The sequence below is a fragment of the Ornithorhynchus anatinus genome, chromosome X2, assembly GCF_004115215.2.
Source record: "Ornithorhynchus anatinus isolate Pmale09 chromosome X2, mOrnAna1.pri.v4, whole genome shotgun sequence".
NCBI lineage: Eukaryota > Metazoa > Chordata > Mammalia > Monotremata > Ornithorhynchidae > Ornithorhynchus > Ornithorhynchus anatinus.
The window spans coordinates 5,244,158-5,268,800 of NC_041750.1; the positions used below are offsets into that span (position 1 = coordinate 5,244,158).

A 24,643-nucleotide genomic window follows, 5' to 3' on the forward strand; every position below is an offset into this window, starting at 1 on the left:
CTCCACACCAGAGTGCCAGACATCTGACCCCATGAGGCAGCTGGGGAATGGGAAGGTTCTGGAGCTGGATTCTAGAGGGGAATGTGGGGTACGGCTGGGTGGGGAGGGGGCCGCGGGAGGCGGCGGTGGTGGCCTGTCCTCCCCTGAGATGGGTGGGCAGAGAGACCCCAGGCATTGCCGTCCCATCCGCTGGATCCTAGGCTGGAGGGGCCCCGCCTGGAATGGCAGCTTCTCCTGGGGATCCGAGCGTGGGTCGGACGTCTGCAATAATCGAGGTGTTAAGTACTCACTGTGTTCCAAGCCTGTGCTAAGCTGTCCAGTAGGCCTCCAAGATGATCAGGTCGGACACATTCACCATCCCTGGAGGGAGGACAGCTTTTGGGAACCCTTATTTTATAGGTGAGGAAACTGAAGCCAAGAGCAGCAGTGAAGTGATTCACCCAAAATCCCACAGCAGACTAGTGGCAGGGCCAGGAGAAGAACCCAAGTCCTCTGGCTCCCAGGCCCATGATCCTTCCATCAGGCCACACTGCTTCCTGCTTTACTCTGCCCCCCACCAGGTTAATGGAGCCACTGTTGGAACCTCTTCTCCCAGCCGACTCCCCTCACATTCTCCAGCTTCAGTCCTGGTATTACAAGACCACATTATTGCAGAGGCGTAGGTGCCTTAAAAATGAAAATAGCAGCTTCCAGGATTACACAAGCAGTTCAGGAACAAAGCACTCATTAACACTTGGAAAACGAGAGCCCGCTGTCCCATCAAACTCTTTTTGATTTAGGATAATCGGGTCTCCTTGGAAGTAATCCTATTTGGCTAGGGTTTGGATGGTGGGTGACCCGGACATCCTCAGGAAACGCAGATGACGTCTTAAGAGCTGTTAATGCCACAGCCTCTTTGGCCCAGCCCCCACCCTGGTAGGCTGGCATGGCCTATGACCATGGCCAGTGTCTCGGTTGATCCACTGCCATGTTTCCACTCCCCTCCTCCCCAACACTCCCACCTCTGCAGCTGCAGTAGGTCACTCTGCTCTGAAGGCCTGGGGCACCATTTAGATCCCAGGTGTGATAGGGCAAACCACCACCAATATGCATCCTGACTTCTCACCACCCAAATGTCAGGTCGGAGTTGCTGACAGAGTCCCCGTGCCCTGACCAACAGATTCCCCCGGCTCTGGGCCAGATTTCTGCTCCCTCCTTTGCCAGCAGTTGAGCCCTCAGGGTCTAGGCCTTTGCCAGTACGTACCCAGGGGGCCTGGTTGAAAGTTGTGCCAATTGACAGCTGGTTTTCTTCTCCACATCTAATGCAGATCAGTCGATGGTACTTACCTAGTACAGTGCTCTGCACAAAGTGTTTGGGAGAGGACAAAATGCCAGTCAGTCAATTGTATTTGAGTGCCTACTATTTGCAGAGCACTGTACTAGATGCTTGGGAGAGGACAATATAATCGTATTTAGTGCTTACTGTGTGCAGAGCACTGTACTAGGTGCTTGGGAGAGTCCAATATGCCAGAGTTGGAAGACACGTTCCCTTGCCACAAGAAGCTTATAGGGAGAGGGATCCTCTCTCTTGGTGCTTTCCGGAGATTGTGTGGACCTGGGTTTAATTTTCAGTCCTGTAATTCATGCTGCGCGAACTTTATTCATCCTTATTCCACATTGGCAAGGGAAGGTCTGCCAGTCTTGAGCTGAGATCCATAAATCAGCTGTTCCTGAGTGAAAAGTCAGGACGGAAAGAAGGGTAATTCTTTGATATGTAGTTTTTGTCTTTCAGGTTCAAAGACAATGCTAATGAGTGAGGTGCTTTGTTTTTTTTTGGTAACCTGGGACAAAGTATAAAATAAGACCAATAGACTGTGAGCCTGGTGTGGGCAGGGATTGTTTCTCTCTATTGCTGTATTGTACTTTCCAAGCACTTAGTACAGTGTTGTGCACACAGTAAGCATTCAATAAATATGATTGAATGAATGGACAGAAAGAAGCTCTTTAAGGTCAGGGAGTGTGCCAACTAACTCTTTTGGACTCTCCCAGGCACTTAGTACAGCTCTCTGCACAGAGTGGAGTGTATACCCTTTGAAGTGAATTGTGCTCTCCTAAGTGCTTAGTACATTGCTCTGCCCACAGTAAACGTTCAGTAAATACCCTTGATTGATTGACATTACCAGTTGTCCTTTGCTCAGCTGTCCAGCATTTTCTCTATGCAGTTCCAGATGCTGTTTTTAGTTTTGTTTTTTGGCATCATGCTGACCACTCCCAGCCCTTTGCTCTGGAGAAGTCATTTCTGTCTCAAATGTCATTTGCCAAACAGGTTGGTCTGTTGCTGCAGCTGGTTCCGGGGGTCCACGAGGTCCGGTTCATGGGGGTTTAGAAAGCCCCTCCTTTGTCCCAGTTTGTCACTGTACATCACTTGACCCCACCATACTTCAGCTAGTTGGGTCTCCTGTTGACATCTATTCTCTTTCCCCGCCTCTAAGGTCAACTATGAGCTTGAGAAGCAGCGTGGCCTAGTGGACAAAAGGATCTGGGTTCAAATATCGGCTCCACCATTTGTTTGCTGTGCAAAGTTGGGCAATTCACTTCTCTTCTCTGGGCCTCAGTTACCTCATGTGTAAAATGGGGATTAAGACTGTGAGCCCCACACTGTCCAAGATGATTACTTTGTATCTTCCCCAGTGCTTAGTACAATGCTTGGCACATAGTAAGCGTTTAACAAATGCCACAACTATTATTATTATTTACCCCAGTCCTTAGAACAGTACTTGACATGTAGTGAGCACTTAACAAATGCTATTATGATTATTACAATTACTAATATCATTGTTATTAATGGTGCTTCTGTTTGACCCACAGGGAACTCCATTTAAATAACAACCTGTTACGAGTTCTACCTTTTGAGCTGGGGAAACTGTTTCAGTTGCAGACCTTAGGTCTAAAAGGTATGATTTTTTTTTTATTGCTTTGCCCCTCATTTTCTGCCTTCATTTGAGCATTTGATCTTTGCAATAGAAGTAGTAAAAAGCTGGGGTGTGAAGAAAGAGGGGTTTGAGGAGAAAGCTGTTAAACTAAAAGTGGGGACTTCTATGGGTTTGAAAAATTTGGCCAGCAGAGGTTTGAGGCCCCTTCTTAAGGGGTAGGGGGGTGTCAATCAATTAGGCCTTTTCTAACTCTTTTTTGTCCTCCTCACCGAGTTGTTAACCATATCTCTCTTCACAGACTGATTTTCTTTCAGCTCTGGTTCCTGTTCTTATCTCTCCTCATTCTTCTCTGCTGAGTTTTCCCCAACCCCTTTCTCTCCCTCAGGGTTCTCATCTCTAATTTCCTTATGTCCAGTTTTCAGTGCTTCTGAGTGATGGCTTTTCTGGCTCCATTTTTTGTCTACATGGGTCTAAATGTCCTAGACCCAACGTTTCGTCTTTAGGGGAGAATGTTAAAAATAGCAGTCACCTCTCACACCATGTGCAGCACAAAGGTAGAAGACTTTTGGATTTGATGAAGGATTTCAGGATTCGCGCCCCTGTGCAGTACTTGAATTATAACTAAATCAACAATGCTCTTAAAAGTCTCTTCATTCCATGTTTAGACCTGTAACAGTGGTAGGAAGCAACGTGGCCTAGTGGATAGAGTCCGAACCTGGGAGTTAGAAGGTCTGGAGTTCTAAACCTGGCTCTGCAACTTGTCTGCTGTGTGTGTAACCTTGAGCAAGTCACTTCACTTCTCCGGACCTCAGTTACCTCACCTTTAAAATGGGGGGTTAAGACCATGAGTCCCATGTGGGACAGGGACTCTGCCCAGCTGGATTCACTTTTATCCACCCCCAAGAGTTTAAAGAACAGGAAAGTAGTTATGTTCTGAAGAAAGCCTGTTTCACCAGTTTTCAAGTAAGGCAGCACACTTCTTCCAGTCCAGTTGCAACAGTGAAATTACTTGGAAAATAAACTCGAATGAGCCCTCTTCATGTCAATTGAGAAGCTGCATGACCGAGTGGAAAGAGCCCAGCCTGGCAGTCCGAGGACCTGGGTTCCAATCCCGGCTTTACTTCTGGCCTTCTGTGTGACCTTCGACAAGTCACTTCCCTTCTTCTGTGCCTCAGTTCCCTGATCTGCACAATGGGAACTCAATACCCATTCTCCCTACTACTTATGTCTCATGTGATTTTGTATATACTGCAGTGCTTAGTACAGTGCTTGGCGCATAGTAAGCGCTAAACAAATGTCACAATGCCTAAAACTTTGAAGTTTCTTTCAGAAATGTGCAAAATGGCTCTTAAGCCCTAGAAATAACCAAAATGGACAACTGTGGTATTTAAGTGCTTCCTTTGTGCCAGGCAGTGTTGTAAGTGCTGGAGTAGATCCAAGATCATCAGGTCAAACACAACCCCTGTCCTGCATGAGACCCACAGTCTAATCCTGAATCCCCAGAAATACTAAAATGCTCAGCCAGATCTTGGGAGTCTCACAAGAATTCCTTTGGCTGCATTTGCAGGAAATCCACTTTCGCAAGATATATTGAACCTTCATCAGGAACCAGATGGAACAAGAAGGCTACTGAATTATTTGCTTGATAATTTGGCAGGTACTGCAAAAAGAAGTAAGTGTTCATTTGTCTGGACAATGTAACTGGGAGGCTAAATAGAGATGGCGGTTTCACTTTGTGTTAAATGTTCCAATAGTTTCGACAGAACAGCCACCTCCACGATCTTGGATTATGTTACAAGAGCCAGACAGAACGAGGCCAACTGGTTGGTAGCAAATTTTTTTTTCCACTATGTTAAAACACAGTCCCTGCTAATTAAAGTGAAGGCAAACGGTTGCCTCTGATATCCTTTAGTTAAAGCAAACTTCTCAGGAAATTATTTGCTTTTGGCAAAAGGCAGTCTGATAATAATCAGGAAGCTTATCCTAATCAGCCTCTTAAAGGGCGAAGTGGTCACCCTCTGCCTTCCATGCCTGGGCTTCTTCCTGGGCGTATTTATTCAATTTTTATCCCGTTCTGACTACCCATTTTCTGCCCATCCCTTTAATTACAGGGAGGCAGGGGTTTAAGTCTTCCTCAAGCTGATGCAAGGAATGGAGGGTGTTTTATCTTGGTGAGACCAGGTGTGTCCCCTGGGTATTTTATCTTAGTGAGATCATGAGGATTTCCTCCACAGCCCCTGTTATGCTCTCCATTGAAGCTAAAAGCAGTTGGCGGAGGATCAGATAGAGTTGTTGTGCCATTTGATCTTTTGTTTCCAGTCAGTCAGTCATATTTATTGAGCACTTACTGTGTGCACAGCACTGTCCTAAGCACTTGGGAGAGTCCATTATAAGAGGTGGTAGACACGTTCCCTGCCCACAATGAGCTTACAGTCTAGAGGACTGTGTGTTTGTGTTTTTTGGTGTAAACAAGGAGGGCAGGAAAAGAGTTTTTTCCCCCTCTCCGCAGCCTTGTTTTCAGTCATGTGCTACAACGTTCTCTGTGACAAGTATGCGACCAGGCAGCTCTATGGCTACTGCCCATCCTGGGCCTTGAATTGGGACTATCGAAAAAAGGCCATCATGCAGGAAATCTTGAGCTGGAATGCTGACATCATAAGCCTCCAGGTAAGGGACGATGTCGAGAAGGTGGGAGACGCTTTCGTCGAGATATCTCTGTGTTCACAGCCATCGAGGTAGGGGTTTGCGGACACAGCAGTGAAATACCACCATTATTACAGCAGTGTGGCCTGGGAGTCAGAAGGGACCTGGGTTCTAATCCCTGCTTTGCCACCTGTCTTCTGGGTGACCTTGGGCAAGTCACTTCACTTGGCCTCAGTTCCCTCGTGTAAAAATGAGGGTTAAGACCGTGAACCCCATGTGGGACATGGACTGTGTCAAACCTGATTAGCTTGGATTTACACCAGAGCTTAGTACAATGCGTGGCACATAATGCTTAATAAAAAGCAAGAGTGTCTTCCACCTCATTTTTCATTCATTCATTGTCATATTTATTGAGTGCTTCCTGTGTGCAGAGCACTGTACTAAGTGCTTGGGAAAGAACGATACAAAAATAAATAGTGACATTCCCTGCCGACAACGAGCTTACAGTCTAGAGGATGAGTTTATAGTCTAGAGGAAAAGCTTTTAGAATCAAAGAATCTGCTCAGGGTTCTTGGCACCTTGGAGGAGGACAGCTGGGGTTGAAAATGGTGGACAGGCCCCTTGAGGTGTGTCCCCGAATTAAGTTTTGACATTCTCAAGGGCTCATTTTTCAGAGCTTACATGCGGCTGAGTAAGAATTTGAGACAGCATCTGCCCCGCCCGGGCCCGCGATAACGTCGTGCTCTCCGTCGTTTTTCAGGAGGTTGAAACTGAACAGTATTACAGTTTTTTTCTGGTAGAGCTGAAGGAACGTGGATATAATGGATTCTTTAGTCCAAAATCTAGAGCCCGGACAATGTCAGAACAGGAAAGGAAGCATGTCGACGGTTGTGCAATATTCTTCAAAATAGAAAAGTAAGTAAATCTTTCTTCCCAAGGGCCTTGGGCATCAATCTTTGGGTTGCTATTAACCAGAATCTGCTTTGGGAGTGGGTAAATGAGGGATCTGGGGTATTGATAAAGAAAAGATAGTTTCCATCTTGATTGTTTCCCTCCCCACTGTTTGACTGGCAGTAATGTCTCTTTGGAGAAAAGTTGTGATAGCCCAGCATCATTTCCCTTGGGAAAGGTTCCCTGAATCTAGGATTGAAGTGAGAACCACTCCCCAGGTCACAGTGACTCTCCCGAGCACCTAATATTGTGCTCTGCATGTAGTAAGCGCTCAATAAATACCATCGATTTGATTGACCGGGACAGGTTTTTGGAACATTGTTCCCTGAAAAGGTGTCATGTGGGGGCAGCGAGAGAGATTTTTATGTAGTTTTAACTCTTTATCTTTTCTGCGGGAGGCAGGGAGGGGAATCTATGGACATCGCTTAAGTCTGAGCTAGGTATCGGGCCCCAATAGTTAGGATTAATACCTTCAAGAAAGCAAGTTGAATATGATTCTGGGAGTCTGATGTTAAACCTGATTGGTGCTGAGGTGGTTGTGATTGATGGTTTGAGTTGGATTTCTCTGTCAAGTGGACGTCCGTGAATAAATATCTCCTCATAATGTGATCCTGGTTCCGAACCAGGTGGCTGAGTGTGACTGAGGTTAGAAGTACGTTTCATCTCGCTGGAAGTCTTAGCATTCCCCGGGCCCTCCTCTGTGCTGATGAGCCTTTGGGAAGTAGAAAACAAGCCAGGGACACATTCCCTGCCCACTAAGAACTTCCACTCAAGTAGGGAAAATAGCCCGTCAAAGGGCAGGGACTGTATCTGTTACCGATTTGTACATTCCAGGCGCTTAGTACAGTGCTCTGCACATAGTAAGCGCTCAGTAAATACTATTGAATCATCCCAGTGTTTGTAAAGTGTGCATTTTCTCTTTTCTTTTTTTCAGATTCACTCTGGTTCAGAAACACACTGTTGAATTCAATCAGCTAGCTATGGCGAATTCAGAAGGGTCCGAAGCTATGCTGAACAGAGTCATGACGAAAGATAACATCGGCGTGGCAGTGCTGCTAGAACTGCGGAAGGAACTGATTGAAATGTCATGTAAGTGCCCATTAACTTCTAAAAGAATCCCCACAGAGCCATAAAATACAAATGGATTCTCACTAGGCAATTTTGAAAAAAGTTTAACGAGGACAGAGTTCCTCACCTTTTATGTTTCTAGTGCACCTGCCCAAGAAAAGAGTGGGAATGGAAGTCTGCGATTTCTCTTCCAGAAGGTCAGATAATTTTGCTAACCAGTGAAGTTTGCAGTGTACAGGATTTTCCAGGCAAAGTATAGTTAATTGGCCTAAAGTCAAAACTGTATTTTGTTGAGTCCTGTGGACTACCAAGATGAAACGGTGACCCTCCATCTCCCAGTAATGGAGCCTAAAGTGAATCCGGAGTCTTTTATCACGCGTCGGGGGTGGCTAAGGCCACTTTGGATGCTCACCTTCTTTTCTGTCGATTGAAGTTGTGATTTGTTTCCAGAGTCTTCCAATCTGGCGCTTCGGAAATGGTTCAGGAAACATTTTTGTTAACAATTTAGAACCGTTAAGAAGCCGCCCGTGTTCAGTGACTGCAAGCGTGTTCTCCTGTCTTCCACTCACAGCCGGTAAGCCCCAGCTTGGCACGGAAAAGCAGCTTATCCTTGTGGCTAATGCCCACATGCACTGGGACCCCGAGTATTCGGACGTGAAGCTGGTTCAGACGATGATGTTCCTCTCCGAGGTCAAGAACATTATCGACAAAGCCTCTCGCGGCCTGAAATCCGGCAGTCTCGGGGAGCTGGGGACCATCCCTCTCGTCTTGTGCGCGGATCTCAACTCCCTGCCCGACTCGGGTGAGAACCGCATGGGTCGATCAATCCACCGTATTTACTGAGTGATTACTGCATGCGGAGCACCATACTAAGCACTTGGGAGAGTACAGTGTGACAGAGTTGGTAGTCACGTTCCCTGCCCACAATGAGCTTGCTGTCTAGAGGGGGAGGCCAACATGAATATTAATTATGGATACGTCATAGGGCTGTGGGGCTGAGGGAGAGGTGAATAAAGGGATCAAATGCAAGGATGATGCAGAAGGGAGCAGGAGAAGAGGAAATGAGAGCTTAGTCGGAGAAGGCCCTTTGGAGGAGATGTGCCTTCAGTAAGGCTTTGAAGGGGGGAGAGAGTAATCATCTGTTGAATATGAGGAGGGAGGATGTTCCAGGCCAGAGAAGGTACCAGGTCCAGCCCTGGGGTCGGGGGGACCAGGAGGGTCTTGAGGGAGGAGGTGGCAGATGGGGGGATTTGGCAGTAGGAATGTAGTCGCCAGTCCCCATGTGCCTCCTGAGGTGGGTGGGACATCTGGGAAACAGCGGGTCTCCAGGGAAGGCTTTCTCAGGAGCACTGGCCAGGACTCTACAAACCTGGGAAGCGTGGAATGCAGCTTGAGGCAGGCCAGGGCAGGACAGGCCACCACCGCCACCCCTCCATCGATCAATCAGATGGGGGAGCTACTGAGCACTTCCCGGTGCCCAGCACTGTTCTGAGCTCTTGAGGTTTAGGCCGTGAGCCCCATCCACGTTGGGACCATGTCCAACCTGGCTATCTTGTGTGTCCCTCCCAGCGCTTAGTATGGTGCTTGGCCTATAACGTTTAACAAGTACCATTAAAAAAAAATAACATGGTTGAAGAGTAGGTGGTAGAATTACTGTGGAATTTGGGTGTCTGAGTTGGGGCTCTTGCAGGAAGAATTCCCAGTGGCTCATTTGACGTTTCAGTGCATGCAGCATATGTGTTTAGAAGCACTTGAAAACACTCACGCTTCAAATTAGAAATGTTGAAAATACATCCTTGAACTTTGCAAGCAAAATGGCACTTTCCTGATCGGCGCCGAATGTGCCAGTTTGCTCGTTCTTTCGCTGTTAACACATCCGTGAGAGAACACATGGAACTCAGTGACAGCTCCCCGAGAATACGGAAGTAGCCAGAAAATATGGCTCACGAGAGCGTACATTTCAGCATGGTATTTTTAACAGGCCCCACAAAACCGTATTGACATTTGTATCTTGCACAGAGGGTTTGTATTGACCAAGAAAGGAAACCTACCAAACTCCATGGCATGTATCAGTCAGTCAGTGGTATTTATTGAGTGTTTCCTGTGTGCAGAGAACTGTACTAAGCGCCTGGGAGAGGGCTGTGCAGTAAAGTGGATGGACACGTTCCCTGCCCACAGGGAGCTTCCAGTCTAGATAATACCAGTAATGATGGTACTTGTTCAGTGCTTACCATGTGCCAAGCGCAGTTCTAAGTGCTGGGGAAGATACAAGCTAATCAGATCGGACACAGTTCATGTTCCCAGTGGGGCTCACAGTCTTAATCCCCATTTTACAGATAAGATAACTGAAGCAGAGAACTGAAGTGACTTGCCCAAGTTCACACAGCAGACAAATAGTGGAGCCAGGATTAGATCCATGTCCTCTGACTCCCAAGCCACTTGGAGCCACTAGCTACTAGGCCATGGTGCTTCCCATGTCTTTGCTTGGCTGTCTCGATGGAGGGAAGCCCCTAAACAGAGTGGGCTCAATTGCTTTTCCGCAGGCCTGCTTTTGGGGTCCTGCAGTTGATGGTAGGCAGGTGGTTCGTACAAGGCTTGGCACACAGAAAGCACTTTCCTAGTACCCTTCTTATTAATTAGGGCATCGTGGCTGTGGTACCAGGTCTTAGGTGTGATTGTGTTTTGTGGGGAGAAATGCCTGCACAGTGCACCTTTAGTGGAGGAGAGAGGACTTGTATGCCCATTTTTTCAAATCACAAAAACCCCAATCATAGGTTTCTTTTTCCTATGCAAGAAAGAATTGCTCCAAGTATGAGGAGCAAGGGTTGGAGAGGGGTCATACACCAGCCAAAAAATAGAGTGGAGATTTTAGGGGGGATGGGGCTTGGGAGGGCTTCAGAGAGCAGACAGATTGCAGTGGCAAACTCTTAGGGCTTGAGAAGCAATGTGGCCTACCAGATAGTGCCGGGACCGGGAGTCAGAAGGACCTGGGTTCTAATCCCGCACTGCCACTTGTCTGCTGTGTAACCTTGGGCAAGTTACTTCACTTTTCTGGCCCTAAGTGACTTTATCTGAAAAATGGGGATTAAGACTGAGCCCCAGGTGAGAAAAGGATGGTGGCTAAGCCCATTTGCTTGTCTCCACCTCAGTACAGTGCCTTGCAAATAATAAGGGCTTAACAAATACCCTAAAGAATTTTTTTTTTAAATATGACTGATGAGTAAACCATCTGATTCCAGGTGTGGTGGAATACTTGAGCACCGGGGGCGTGGAAACAAACCACAAAGATTTTAAAGAACTGCGATACAACGAAAGTCTCACCAACTTCAGCTGCAATGGGAAAAATGGAACGACGAACGGCCGAATCACCCATGGTTTCAAGTTGAAGAGTGCCTACGAGAATGGCCTGATGCCTTACACCAATTATACGTTTGATTTCAAGGTGAGTGCGCCGGCCTTATCCCAAACTAGAAGACTAGGGATCATCAGGTAACGATCGTTTAATTAGCACTTATTTTAATGTCCCTCCTGGGGAATTCTGGGAGTCGGGTGAGCATTTCTTTCAAGCTTGGATGTATCCGGCATTGGTCATCATCCTGGCACAGGTTTGTGAGGAAGGAGCCCCATATAGCCCGGAGAGCTGCCCCCATCTGTTGGAATGGCTGATGCTCTCCTGAGCCAGGAAGGTGGATAGCTCAGCTGTTGGAAGATGGTCCAGGGTAGGCAGGGGCAGCGGTCTGTCTTCTCTCGTCCACGGCCCCGGAGCCCCTTTCCCGTCAAGTCACCTCCACCTCCCCACGGGAGACCCACCAGTACCTAAAACTCAAAAATGTCCCAAACGCAACTCCTCTTCTTGCCACACCAACCCTCTCTTCAAATCACCCACCCCTCTTAGCAGTGCTGCCTTTTCCCCTATGCAGTTTACCTCAGAAGACATCACTCCCCTCCACTACAACCTTCCGAGGCTACCCATTTCCCTCCGGGTTAAATAAACACTTCCAACTGGTGGATTTAAGAGGGTTCTTCAGCACCTGGTCTTCTTACCCAGGAACTATCTTCTCCTGCTCTATCCTACCCTCACCCTCCTGGCTTCACCGAAGCTAGCTGTCTCCCTGCCCCTTGCCTTTGCGTCTCCTGTCTCCATCCGACCCAGCACCCACACCTCTCCCCCTCTGTGAACTTTCCCTTCAAATCCACCCAGTTTGTCCTCCCTCACTTTCAAATCCTAATTCCGTCTCTGCCACTTATCTGTTGTGTGACCTCGAGCGAGTCATTTCATTTCAGTTCCCTCAACTGTAAAATGAGGATTAAGCCTGGGACATTGATTGGGTCCAGCCTGATTTAGCTTGTATGTACCCCAGTGCTTAGCACATTGCCTGGCACATAGTAACAGCTTAACAAATACTGGAAAATTTTAAAAAAAAAAAGTAAAGAAAAACCCTCCCTGAAAACCACTTCTTTGAGGAAGTCCTCCCCACCCAGGTACATCATCCTTTCAGCCACCCTTAGCATGAGCATGTGTCTTTTTCTATTCATTTGCCTCATGTTTTTATCCCTTGTGCAAATGTTTGAAATTTGTCTGCTTACCTCCTCCAAATGCTTAATATAGTGTGTTCTGCCCACAGTGGGTGCTTAATAAGCACCAGTAATAGATCATTTAAGGAAGAACAACACAAACTCCACCAAGCCCCTCCCGTAGTAGGGTGAACTTGCAAGTACTTTTCAATTGGCTGCCATTTGGGATAGACCTACTAGAACAAGGGGAGGCCCAGTTTTTCGTAGGTTTTGTCCCAAGACCTCATTTCCTAAGCCCAAACTCACCATCTCAGCGGGCCCTAGTGGAACAGGTTGAGCGAACATATCAACCATCTGCACTTCTTGAGTGCCTACGGTGTGCAGGGCACTGTACTAAGCACTTCCGAAAGTAGAACCCCACCGAGTCGGTAGCCCCGATCTCTGCCTCCAAGGAGCTTACAGTAAGCAGGGGGAGACAGACCTGAAAAAAATTAGGGAGAAGGGAAATAGTGGAGTGAATGATGAGTTAACACATGGAAGGAGTCAGGAGAATAAAAGTCCATCGCTCTCCCTAATGACTCACGGAAGGTTTCGGAAGGCAGGGTCAAAGCGCGTGATGGTGGTTGCCCAGATCACCCTTGGAGGCCCCAGAGCATTCAAGCTCGGGGCTATTCTGGTTTGCTAGAGAGCCATCAGCCCTGCTCCAACTCCCCACTTCTCCCAGGAATCCTCTTGAGCAAAGTAGCCTCCCAGTTCAGCAAGGCCAGGGCCTTATTTCCCACATGCGGCAGCCGAGGAGAAGGTCAATGACTCGGTAGCTTCAGGTGAGGTCCGAGGGAGCCCGTCCATCCCCCACTCCACCAGGGCTGGCAGCGCTCGCCTTGGCCACAAGATGGTTGGAAAGCTGGCCTGCCCCTCTGGAAAGCAATATGATATAATGGATAGAGCTCAGGCCCGGGAGTCATAAGATCATGGGTTCTAATCCCATCTCTGTCACTTGTCTGCTATGTGGCCTTGGGCAATCACTTCATTTGTCTGGGCCTCAGCTACTTCATCTGTAAAATAGGGATTGTGACTGTGAGTCCTACGTGGGACAGGGCCTGAGTCCAACTCAATTTGCTGTGCCCCCCCAGCACTTACTACACTGCCTGGCACGTAGTAAGTGTTTAACAAATACTTTTTTTTTTTCTGTGAGCGAACAAGACAATTTCCACGGACCATTTCCCCCAGTACAGCTCACTGCCCGGAAACTGCCTCTCACTTAGGACTGTTCTGGTCATGTTCTGAAGGGAGAACCGCCCTCCTCTAAGAACAGCTCATCACAGAGCATTGGAGTTGATCCTTATCCCACTCTCATTCCTCGGATTTTATTCTTTCGGCAATAAGCCCCTTTCTCCCTGCCCCTCTCCTCCCCCGACTATTGGAGGGTATGATTGGTTTCTTTAGCTGGAAGTCTCCTTATCTTGATAGAGGGAACTCGCTGCCTGGAGGACTTCTTGGTTCACGTAAAGAATGTTTCAGATTCAGTAAAGAGCACTTCTCTGCATTAGTCTCCTCCTCACTGACAGCAGGGGAAATGCATTATAAAAGCCCTGTCGAGAGCTCTCTCCTGAAAATGAGTTCAGTCACTCAGCATTTGAGTTTAGGCTGAAGTTTTTTTGTAACTGCTGAAGTTTGTGACTGCGTTGGGCCATTGCATTTGAACTAATTAGATTTCCTTTTGGGGCACAGCCCTCCCCAGGCCAGTTTGCCTGAACCGAGGCGCGGGCCCCCCAGTGGTCTGAGAGGTCTGAGAGAGGAGTGGGAGAGAACCTACTGGCCACTATGCCAGCCCCTCCCCTGGCCTACCGAGACCTGAAACGAGAGGAGTAGGCAGCACGGCTCGGGCCCATCTCTAGAAACACGGCTGGGTGACAATCAATCTGCCGGTATTGCAGAGTCACCATGTGGGAGAGCCTTGAGGGTAGGTATTTGAGGGCTTTCAGGGTGGCGGAGGGGGGCAGCTCTATCCAGGGAGGAGGCCCTCGCCATGTGAGCCCAGTCAGATGACGGATGTCCGCCCCGTATTCTCCCAAGCGCTTAGTCCAGGGCCCTGCACGCAGTAAGCACTCAATAAATCTGATTGACCGACTGACTCTTCTCTTCTGAAACAAACAGGCGTAATGGAGAGACCTCATCCTGGGAGTCAGAAGGTCATGTGTTCTAGTCCCAGGTCTGCCACTTGTGTATCATGTGACCCTGGGCAAGTTACTTCACTTCTCTGGGCCTCAGTTTCCTCATCTCTAAAGTGGAGATTGAGACTGTGACCCCGATGTGGGACAGATTGTGTCCCAACTCAATTTGCTTGTATCCACCCCAGCGCTTAGTACAGTGCCTGGCACATAGCAAAAGCTTAAGAAATACCAGTTATTATATTATTGTTATTCTCTTTCAGGGTATAATTGATTACATCTTCTACTCTAAACCTCAGCTGAATATTTTGGGCATTCTCGGGCCCCTGGACCCCCATTGGCTAATGGAGAACAATGTTAGCGGCTGCCCGCACCCCCTCATCCCTTCCGACCACTTCTCCCTTTTTGCACAACTGGAGCTTTTGCTGCCTTTCCTGCCCTCGGTGAACGGACTCCACCTTCCGAGCAGGAGGTAGTCAAGCAAGTTCAGAGGGCGACCTCGAGGAAAGGAATTGTACAATATCCCAGGTCTGAGAGGAGCGAGGTACGGCCAACCCCGGGGGTGGTTTTGGGTTTGGTTTTTTCTCTTTTCTCGGTCTTCGTTTTCGAGCGGACGACCTGACCGACGAGCCCAGCAAAAGCCAGGTGCTATCAACAGACACACCTTTCTGAGCCCGACACGTTTTTCTACCTTACCGTTCAGACAGGGGAGGGTGCGTTGGCAGTTCTCTTGACTTGGCCACAACTTACCTTCCTGTTTCTCCTCTTCAGGCCTTGAAATAGGGACCCCTTTCACCCGCCTCTCCTCTTTGCACAGGAACCTGTAGCATGACTTTTTTTGGAGGCCAGTAGTAAGAGCCAGAGATCACCCTTTCGCGTTACTTCACTCCCTCCTTTTTTCAGAGTTGTTTGTAAAATAGAGAATTTGAATTTAGCCTTTATCGATTGTATATGAACCACAGAAGACCCAATTTATGAAAATTTTGTACTTTGGAAAAAAAAAGATCCGATTTGGGAATGATTGTATTGTAAACTAAGGCTAAATTTTTTTTTTAAATCTGTTTCATGTGTTATAAAAGGCCATCTTATAAAAGAAGTTGCCACAGGCTTTCTCTGCTAACAATTTGCACTGTTGGGCTTTTGTGAGCCCCCTCGTACCACTTTATTTTAAACTTGAGAACACCGCTTTTTCCATCTAAATCTGTCTTGAGCTCGAGACCTCAGCTCTGACGAGTGAGCCATTTCCCCCACCCCCTTCCCGTGCACGGCGGAAGTTATCGCGAAAGCACGTGGCTGAATGGGTGAAAAGCTGAGTAGGCCTCTCTGAAAAAGTCAGGGGTGGACAGGTGGACCTCCTCAGACTTTCAGACCTTCAACCATTCGGCTGAACATTGTGGGAGACCCGGGTTCCATCTCTAGCTTTAAATACCTTCCAACCTACATCCACTGTGCCTGCCTCAATTTGTTCTCAACTCGCACTGCCTGTGCATGCAGAGAAACTCTGTGCATCCTCTTTTCTGTTCGTTTTTTTAAAATACTGTTGAGACAGTTGTGAAACTTTTATGAAGATGCTTTTTTTTGTGTAAACCGTGGCATTTCTTTTCCTTCGGGAAGCATCGAAACATCCCAGTTTTGAACCGGTCCCGATGGTGGCCGCCAAGCCCCCGTCCCCGGGACCACATTTTCACTAAAGAAACATGATGCCCACGAATCCTTTCTGGTTCCGGGTGTCCCTCTGTCTCTGAGGTGAAGGAGGGGCCGGGGCGGGGAGCATCTTTATCTGAACAGATGTCACGTTTTTCGGTTTTATTGAAGCAGTGGAAATTAGGGGCCTATTCCAGACAGATCCCCAAAACCATCCTTCAGATGGTTTTAAAGTGACCAAGTCCAATTTTAAAGTGTCAAGTAAGACGAAGATATTAGACCCTCTCCTCCCCGCCACCGCATTTTGCTCCTAGTGCCATTAGATGAGCGCCGCAAAGCCAAATTTTAAAAGGACTCATAGAAGTTTCCTTGCATATTCTCTCCTCCTCCCAGAGCCCGAATCTTCGTTCGTCCAAAATCAATCAAATGAGCTCAGAGAATGTTGGGTCCAAACTGCTTTTGTTTCAACTGCAGGCAGGGGAACAAAAGGGCCCACATCGCCTGATCATGAAGTGGGGAATTTGTGGAATTTCACAGACCCTTTTTTAAAGACAGTCATCCCCAAATGACGAGTTGAAATTTTACGGCAAAACTTCCTTGCACTTCAGTGTACATAAGCCGTTCTCTTTTAAGATGAAAATAAAATGAAATACTGATGAAATCCCTAAGGGTACGTTTTAGCTTTCACCAGAAGTTTTGTTCTTGAACCCTTGTCTGGGACCTGGTTTTTTGTGGGTTGTTTTTGTTTTGGTTATTTTTAATTATCATTTCTAGTTGTGCAAGCACCAAACATGTCCAATTTATAATCAACTCATTGAAATGCTGGTAGTAGTGATGTAATAGATTCAAAGCGTAGCTATTTTGGGATTTTTTGTTTTTTGTTTTTTATTTTTGTTTGGGTTTTTTTTTGTAAAGTGTGAATAAAAGGTGTTTACTCATGTTTCCTGAAGAATGTGTTGTTATAAATGTGCATCATGACAATGTCCAGTAGTGATGAGTCAGCCTGGCTCATCAGACTTGAGTGAACTATTTTTCTGATGATCTGGATTATGAACTTAGAGGTCCGCAGAGCTTTACGGAAGGGGAGGGGGAAGCACTTAATTCTTTTTGTATCAGTCAGAGGGGAACGTCTCACTCTACTGGGTGCCGGACCTTATGTGCACTAGTTAGGGCATAAAAGGTTTGAGCTTTACACAATAGATTTTCACCTGTATCTGTCACTGTCCTAAATCTGTGGCAGCCTAGTGGAAATGGTTTGACCTCTGGGCCTTGGTCCTTGTTTCTGTGTAGACCGAACCACGTCGCCGTTGCTTCACGGACCCCCCTCGGTGTGGCTTCCCCCACCCCTTAGGGACACGGTGACTCGCAACAGTAGATGATCGGTCAGCAGCCAGGAATTCAAGATGGGGAGAGGTTTCTTGTACCTCTAGGGGAGGGACAGACTCCCCCCACCCTCTAGGGGAAGGACAGACCCTCTCTCCATCCCCCCCACACACATACCCTCCCCCCAAACTGAACTAAGATAGATACTTTGTCGAGAGAGTTTGTGTTAAAAAATATATTTTCCGGTGTCCCGCGTCAAACACAGCAAATCCCAATTTCCAGAGAGCCGTACTTAAATAGAAATGCAATAAAAACCATCTCTCTTCCCAGAATGCAGTCACCGCACCTCCCACCCCCCCCTAAAAAATTCTGTAACGTAAAATGGTTATTTACGATATTCTCTTATTAAAAAAGTCTATTTAATGTGGTTTTGGTGTTGCCAATAACGCACCTTCAGTGTTCCTAGAGAATAAGCACGACTTCTAAGTGTTCCTCTCAGCATTTGGGGGTTAGACCTTTCTGTTAAAACAAAGATCAAATGTCTTGGGCCTCTGGATTGATTCTGTATTGCAGAATCCCTTAGAAGTACAGTCTGCCATGGTAGCAGGAATCACTCCTGCTCTAAGAAAATGGCATTGATCTAAATTTGGGGCAAAGTCTGGACTGAGGCTGTGGAAATGAAGACGATTTTGAAACCTGGATTGCGCCTTTTAATCAAAATAATGGAAAGGAAGGCAAGGAAGATCGGGGGGGGGGGGGTGTATGTCATTGTTAGGCCCTATTTTGTAACAGTTAGTAAACTGTAAAAATTAAACGAAACAACCCTCTTTGATGGACAGCCATGGTTGGTTGGAATGGAATTTGTCTTTTCTAAAAAGTGAATTTTGTCCCAACTTTTTTTTTTAATTCCTCTGAGGTGAAACCTTTGGAGAGGAATTGAAGGTTCAGGTTTCCTTTTTAGCTAGGTAAGGCAAAGAGGTCCAGCCAAGACATATTTAACAATGACGACGACAACGATCGTCTCAAGCAACCGAACTGTACACCGAAGCGTTTCACCGGTGACTCAAAATTATACTGAAAACCGTTTAGGTAGTAAGCTTTGGTCACCCCTCCTGAAAACAGTATTTTACCCCATGTTAACTCTGCTAGTCTTTTTTCGGTTACGTAAATTTTAATGTCTTGGTATGTTCCAGTAGTGTCTAAAATAGTCTCTAGTGTTTATCCACCATACTTCTGTATCATTTGTAATGCACTGGGTTAACTCTTGTTTACCATTCATGTAACAAAAAACCAGCACATTATCTGCACTAAAGCTCAAAGAATGTTGCATTTGTCTAGGCAGCTCTTCAATAAGATTATTGGGAAACTGATTATGGTCTGGAGGTAAACAAGGGCTTTTACTGTTCTCTTCAGTGGGACTTTTTCTCCTTGGTCAAATTTTAACTAGCTAGTATTATATTTATATACAGGGTCTTCTTTTTTCTTTACCAATGTATTTTCCTACTCATAGCTGACCAATAAATTCAATATCTGTTTCAGACTGCTTCATAGTGTAATTTGTAATCTCTGCTTAATGGATTTTCAAGGTGGGGCTCGGGGAGGGGCTTGTGATTTTTTGTTGTTGTTGTTGTTTTTCCCCTAAAGTGCGCTGCTAACAAATATGTGCTCTTCACTGGAAAGGCATCTGGGGAAAAAGAAAAAGGTTGGCTTTACCCTTCTCAGAACTGGGTGTTTTATTGAGATCGGCACATCTAACATTCTTAGTTTCTGGTAATTTTTTTCCACATCTTTTTCAACACAATGATGTTCTCTTTAGACAGTGATGACAGTGTAATTAAGTGTTTTTTTATGCGCCAAGCCCTGTTCTAAGTGCTGGGATAAATTTAAGATCGTCGGATTGGACACAATGCCTGTCGCACATGGGGCTCCCACTCTAAGGGAGAGGGAGAGAAGAGGTAGTGTATTCCTATTTTATAGATGAGGAAACTGAGGTCCAGTAAAGGAACTTGCTGCAGGTCACACAGCAGGTAGGTGGTAGATCTGGGATTAGAACCCAAGTCTTGTGACTCCTAGGCCTGGGCTCTTTCTGCTAAATGGTTTGGCGAGGGCGTTGGGTTTTAGGTAGGCAGGGGAGGAGAGATTCAGGATGTAACACCAACATTTTGTACATCCTGGTGCCGTCCCTTCAGTGTGTACCTCTTCCATAAATGGATTGTCCGGGGAAATCCCTCCTCAGGGGACCCACAATGCCGTTGGAAACCCCCAAGGGCAGGCGGCCGCTCTGCTGCTTCCAAGAACTGATCTAAATGCATCTATTTTGGTAACGCTTGCTGAAAAGACTTCAACCGCCAATAGCGTCCAGTCGACGTGGCCTTTTGAACACAGGCACAGGGGGATTTTAATCAATCGGAATAAGAAGTATCTCTAATGCCCTTACCTTCCCCCACCACAGGGGGGGAAAAAGCCTTATGAAATGTGCAGCTATTATTACTGTTGGCATTGTACAACTTTTCGGGGGGATGGGCAGGAGCAGGCCCCACTTTGTTCTAACCTTTCCAAGATAAACTTTGCACTGTTTCCTTGGAGATTCCAGCACTTGGCTCTCCGGCTCTACCTAACATGCAATAGAATAATTTTATTGTTTCTGCAATTGGGCTCAACTGTCAAGAATATCTTAAAGGTGGTCCACGGAAGCCAGCGGGGAATGGGCGCTGCCAGACCATCACTTGGGCGTCTGCCCCCAGAAGCCCTTAGGGCTCCTCCTCCCTATGAAGTTGAAGTTCTGCCCGCTTGGACATCCAGGAAGCTCCTCCAGGTAAGATGAGCCTCCATCCCTGCCACCAGCCCAATGGAAAGGCCTCTTCTGAGCCCCAACCCCCAGCTCCCCTGACAGTCTTAAGGGACGCTTGAAGAGATGAAATGGAGCTGTAGTCTGGTTAAAGCAGGAAGTTCTGGGTTTGAGAATTGGGCTTACTGAGTTCTTTAGCGGATGTGTTTGGCTATCAATTCTTTTCTTGACAAATTTTTCTTCCAAATTTCCCTCTGCCACAATTTCAATAGAAGCAGCGTGGCCTAGTGGATAGAGCATGGGCCTGAGAGTCAGGAGGCCTTGGGTTCTAATCCTGGCTCTGCTGTGTGAACTTAACCAAGTTATTTCACTTCTCTGTGCCTCAGTTACCTCATCTGTAAAGTAGGGATTAAGACTGAGCTCCATGTGGGGCAAAAACTGTGTCCAACCTGATCTTGTATCTACCCCAGTGCTTAGAAGAGTGCTTGACACACAGTAAGCGCTTAACAGATACCACAGTTATTACCTACATTTTGTCTTTCAGTAAACAATCAGTGGTATTTATTGAGCTCTTAATGTGTGCAGAGCACCATACTGTACTAAGCGCTTGGGAGAGGACAATATAACAGAAACACTCCCTGCCCACAACAAAGTTACAGTCTCTAGTTAGCTCATGAGCTGAGGCATCTCAGGTATGTGAAATTAAGTGCTTAGTATAGTACTTAGTACTGTGCTTAGTTTGACAGTAGTAATAATTTTGGAATTTCTTAAGTGCTTACCATGTACCAGGCATTGTACTAAGCACTGGGGCAGATACAACCTAATCAGGTTGGGCACAGTCCCTGTCACGCGTGGGGCTCACACTCAAAATCCCCGTTTTACAGATGAGGGAACTGAGACCCAGAGAATAATAATGTTGGTATTTGTTAAGCGCTTACTATGTGCCGAGCACTGTTCTAAGCGCTGGGGTAGACACAGGGGAATCAGGATGTCCACGTGGGGCTCACAGGCTTAATCCCCATTTTACAGATGAGGTAACTGAGGCACAGAGAAGTTAAGTGACTTGCCCACGGTCACACAGCTGACAAGTGGCAGAGCTGGGATTCGAACTCATGACCTCTGACTCCAAAGCCCATGCTCTTTTCACTGAGCCACGCTGCTTCTCTGAGAAGCCACGTGACTTGCCCCAAGTCACCCAGAAGGCAAGTGAAGGGGCTGGGATTAGAACCTTCTAACTCCCAGGCCCCCGCTTTAGCCACTAGGCTATTCAACCACTTCAGAACCAGTGACACCTGGCTGGTTTTAAAACCCAGCAGGTAACAGACCCTCCAGGGTCTCTGCTGCTAGGCTAGCTCAAAATCCTTAGCCCGTGAATTACTCAGTAGGCAGCGGGCATTTTTATGCATTGCAGCTTTCATTCATCCTGGCCATTAGCTTTTCTTTTCTTTTTTTTCCCTCCCCTAAGCCATTATGGAAGTGTTTGCCCACTAACGGTTTTCTTTAGTAAGGCCTTTGGTTTCTAATTATTGATGATAGGGCTTGAAATAGATGGAGAAGACACTAATAGCTTTGGGAGTGGAGTGCCAAGGTTATCAGAGAGCAGAGCTGTTCCCTGCTTATGAAGATGTTTCTGCAACATTTCAAAGCGGACTCATTCAAGAAACTGCTCTACTCTTCGATCCTGAGAAGCAGCCTGGCCTAGTTGAAAGATCCCTGGCTTGGGTGGGGGTCAGGAGACCTGGGTTCTAATTCCTGCTCTGACACTTGCCTGTTGTGTGACCTTGGGCAAATCAGTTGATTTATCTGGGCCTCAGTTTCTTTATCTATAAAATGGGGGGAAAATATCCCTCCCCTCAGATTGAGCCCCGTGAGGGACAGGGACCGTGTCTGATCAGATTGTACTGGCATGCCCCAGTGCTTAGCATATAGGAAGCATGTAATAAATACATGGGGAAGCAGCGTGGCTTAGTGGAAAGAGCCTGGGCTTCGGAGTCAGAGGTCATGGGTTCGACTCCCGGCTTTGCCACTTGTCAGCTGTGTGACTGTGGGCAAGTCACTTAACTTCTCTGTGCCTCTTATCTCATTTGTAAAATGGGGATTAACTGTGAGCCTCATGTGGGACAACCTGATTACCCTGTATCTACCCCAGCGCTTAGAACAGTGCTCGGCACGTAGTAAGCGCTTAACAAATATCAACATTATTAAATACCACCAGAATGATTATTGAGTCTCTGAAGCCTTTGTTTGGTTTATACAACCAGTTTTCACACTATGGATGATGCCCCCCCCAACCCCCAACAAAAAAACAAAAAACCTGGGTGCAAGTTCCATGCACAATTTTGTGGAACTGCATTAACACTGGAAAGGATCTCACCTGTTTGTTTTATGAATTAAATGTCTTCAACATGTCCATCCCTGAAGAAAGGAGAAACTGAATTCAAACAGAAGTGCTTCTGCCATGTTTCACGTGCCAGAGCCCATGGGGGGAGACAGTGTAGCCCAGTGGAAAGCTCTTACTCCCAGTCCCACCTCCGGACAATATAGTCTTCCCTTTTCCTTTCTCCCAGGCCTGAGTGTGTTGCCACTTCTGACTAGGTGCCATTCAAACAGTCAGTGATATTTACTGAGTGCTGACTGTGTGCAAACCACTGGACTGAACTGTCCCTGCAGCCCTCACAGATTCAAGCCAATCAGATCAGATACAGGCCCTGTCCCTCATGAGGCGTTCAGTTTGAGAGGAACCGGTATCTTGTTCCCAGTTTACAGATGTGGAAACAAGCCTGGCAAAGTCAAGGGACAAGGTCACCCAGATGGAGGAGTGGGGAGGAGGACCCAGGTGTCCTGGATCCTGGTCTGGGATCCTTCCCACTAGCCTCCCCAAGGGGATCCAAAGGGCGTCCCCAGCCCATGAAGCCTCCCGAGCCTGATGCTGTGAGCCTGTGCTAAGTGTCTTGAAGAGCTCTAAAATAAGCCCGGGGCCCCAATTAACCTTCCCACCCTATGGATCCACTACTAGAATGATTGCAAATGGAGATGAGGCACCTGGGAAAGATACGTCCATGGAGTTGCCCTGAGTCGGAGACTGCTCGACAGCATAAGACAGGACCCTTGCCCGAAAACATCCTTGTGAGAAGCAGTGTGTCTTCATTGAAAGAGCAAAACTACGCGGTAGGATAAAGTCAGCATATTCCATCCCGTGGCCCGGCAGAAGTTTCTCGTGCCCTTGGAGAATGTGTGTCTTTCCGAGACTCCTCCGAACCGCTGGACTGAATGCCGTGGAGTGGAAATTTGGAGCCATCCCCAAAGGTGAGCAATTTACTCCCTTCTCCTAGACAAGATTAAATGTATTTGCCTTCCTGTCTCCTCCGGTTTCCTTTTCTGGGTTCCAACCAGCTCGGAACATCGTGGAAAAGCAGCTCAGCCTAGTGGTTAGAGCCGGGCTTGGGAGTCAGAAGGTCCTGGATTCTAATTCTGACCCTGCCACTTGTGTGCTCTGTGACCTGCGGCAAGTCAATGCACTTCTCTGGGCCTCAGTTACTTTATCTGTAAAATGGGGAGTGAGCCCCATGTGGGACATGGACTGTTGCTAACCTGAATGGCATAGTACGGCCCCTGGCACGTTAAGAGCTTAACAAATACCATAAAAAAAAATGTAAGTTCACTGTGGGCAGGGAACGTGCATACCAACTCTGTTATATTGTACTCTCCCAAGCCTTATGGTGAGCACTCAGTAAATATGATCGATTAGTTAAAAGTAAATCATCTCATCCTCTTGCAGCATGGTATGCTCGATCAACTAAGCCACGTTGCTTGGATGTTCGGCACATAGCAAGCGCTAACAAATCCTGCTGTTAATAAGCGCACAGTAAATACCATCATTTTTATTTATGGAGCTTCTCTGCCAATTATTATTATTATTATTATTATTAAGTGCCATTGAGTCATTTCTAATTCATAGCGACTCTATGGATATATTTTCTCCAGAACATCATTTCTTCTGCCATAATCTGTAACCTTGCTAACGGTTCTTCCATTATTGTTGTTATGGTCTCTGTCCATCTAGCTGCGAGTCTGCCTCTTCCACCTTTGCCCTGGACTTTTCCTAGCATCAGTGTCTTCTGCAGAGAATTAGTCCTCCTGATTATGTGTCCAAAATATGCTAAGTCGAGTCATTTGGCCTTCCAAAGACCACTTCGGCTTAATTTGCTCCAAAATCCATTTGTATGTTTTTTGGGCAGTCCATCATATTCACAAAAGCCTTCTCCAACACCACATTTCAAAAGAATCGATGCTCTTTCTATTCTGTTTTTTCACTGTCCGATTTTCGGATCCAGACACTGTGCCTGGAAACCCCATAAAATTGACGGTTTCTACCTTCGTGGCATTTGTTACATCAGCACGTTTCATGACTTTTTCCAGGCTCTTCACAGCCAGTCTTCCTCACCTTAATCTCCGGGGTATTTCTTGATTACCAGTTCCTTCATTATCGATTATCAATCCCAAGAGAGAAAAATTGTCAACGATTTCAATCTTCTCGTCATCCACTGCAATTGTCAAAACTTTCAGTTGTCATGATCTTTTTCTTGACGTTCCAGTGTAGGCCCGTCTTTTTGCTCTGTTCCTTAATT

The 24,643-nt window shown here is 46.8% G+C and overlaps 1 protein-coding gene across 3 annotated transcripts in view; it reads left to right on the forward strand.

Moving 5' to 3' along the window:
* The window catches only part of CNOT6 (CCR4-NOT transcription complex subunit 6), a 48,858-nt gene extending 30,093 nt beyond the window's left edge, over positions 1-18,765 (forward strand). For 2 of the 3 annotated variants that reach the window (XM_029052805.1, XM_029052804.1), the window contains 9 exons: positions 2,848-2,933; positions 4,480-4,584; positions 4,667-4,735; positions 5,422-5,579; positions 6,316-6,470; positions 7,441-7,595; positions 8,146-8,376; positions 10,814-11,016; positions 14,524-18,765. In XM_029052805.1, the coding sequence (XP_028908638.1) occupies positions 2,848-2,933; positions 4,480-4,584; positions 4,667-4,735; positions 5,422-5,579; positions 6,316-6,470; positions 7,441-7,595; positions 8,146-8,376; positions 10,814-11,016; positions 14,524-14,736 (1,375 nt within the window). In that variant the 3' untranslated portion in view covers positions 14,737-18,765. The remainder of the gene's footprint in view (positions 1-2,847; positions 2,934-4,479; positions 4,585-4,666; positions 4,736-5,421; positions 5,580-6,315; positions 6,471-7,440; positions 7,596-8,145; positions 8,377-10,813; positions 11,017-14,523) is intronic. The other variant, XM_029052806.1, reaches the window with a different exon arrangement.
* The last annotated feature ends 5,878 nt before the right edge of the window (positions 18,766-24,643 follow it).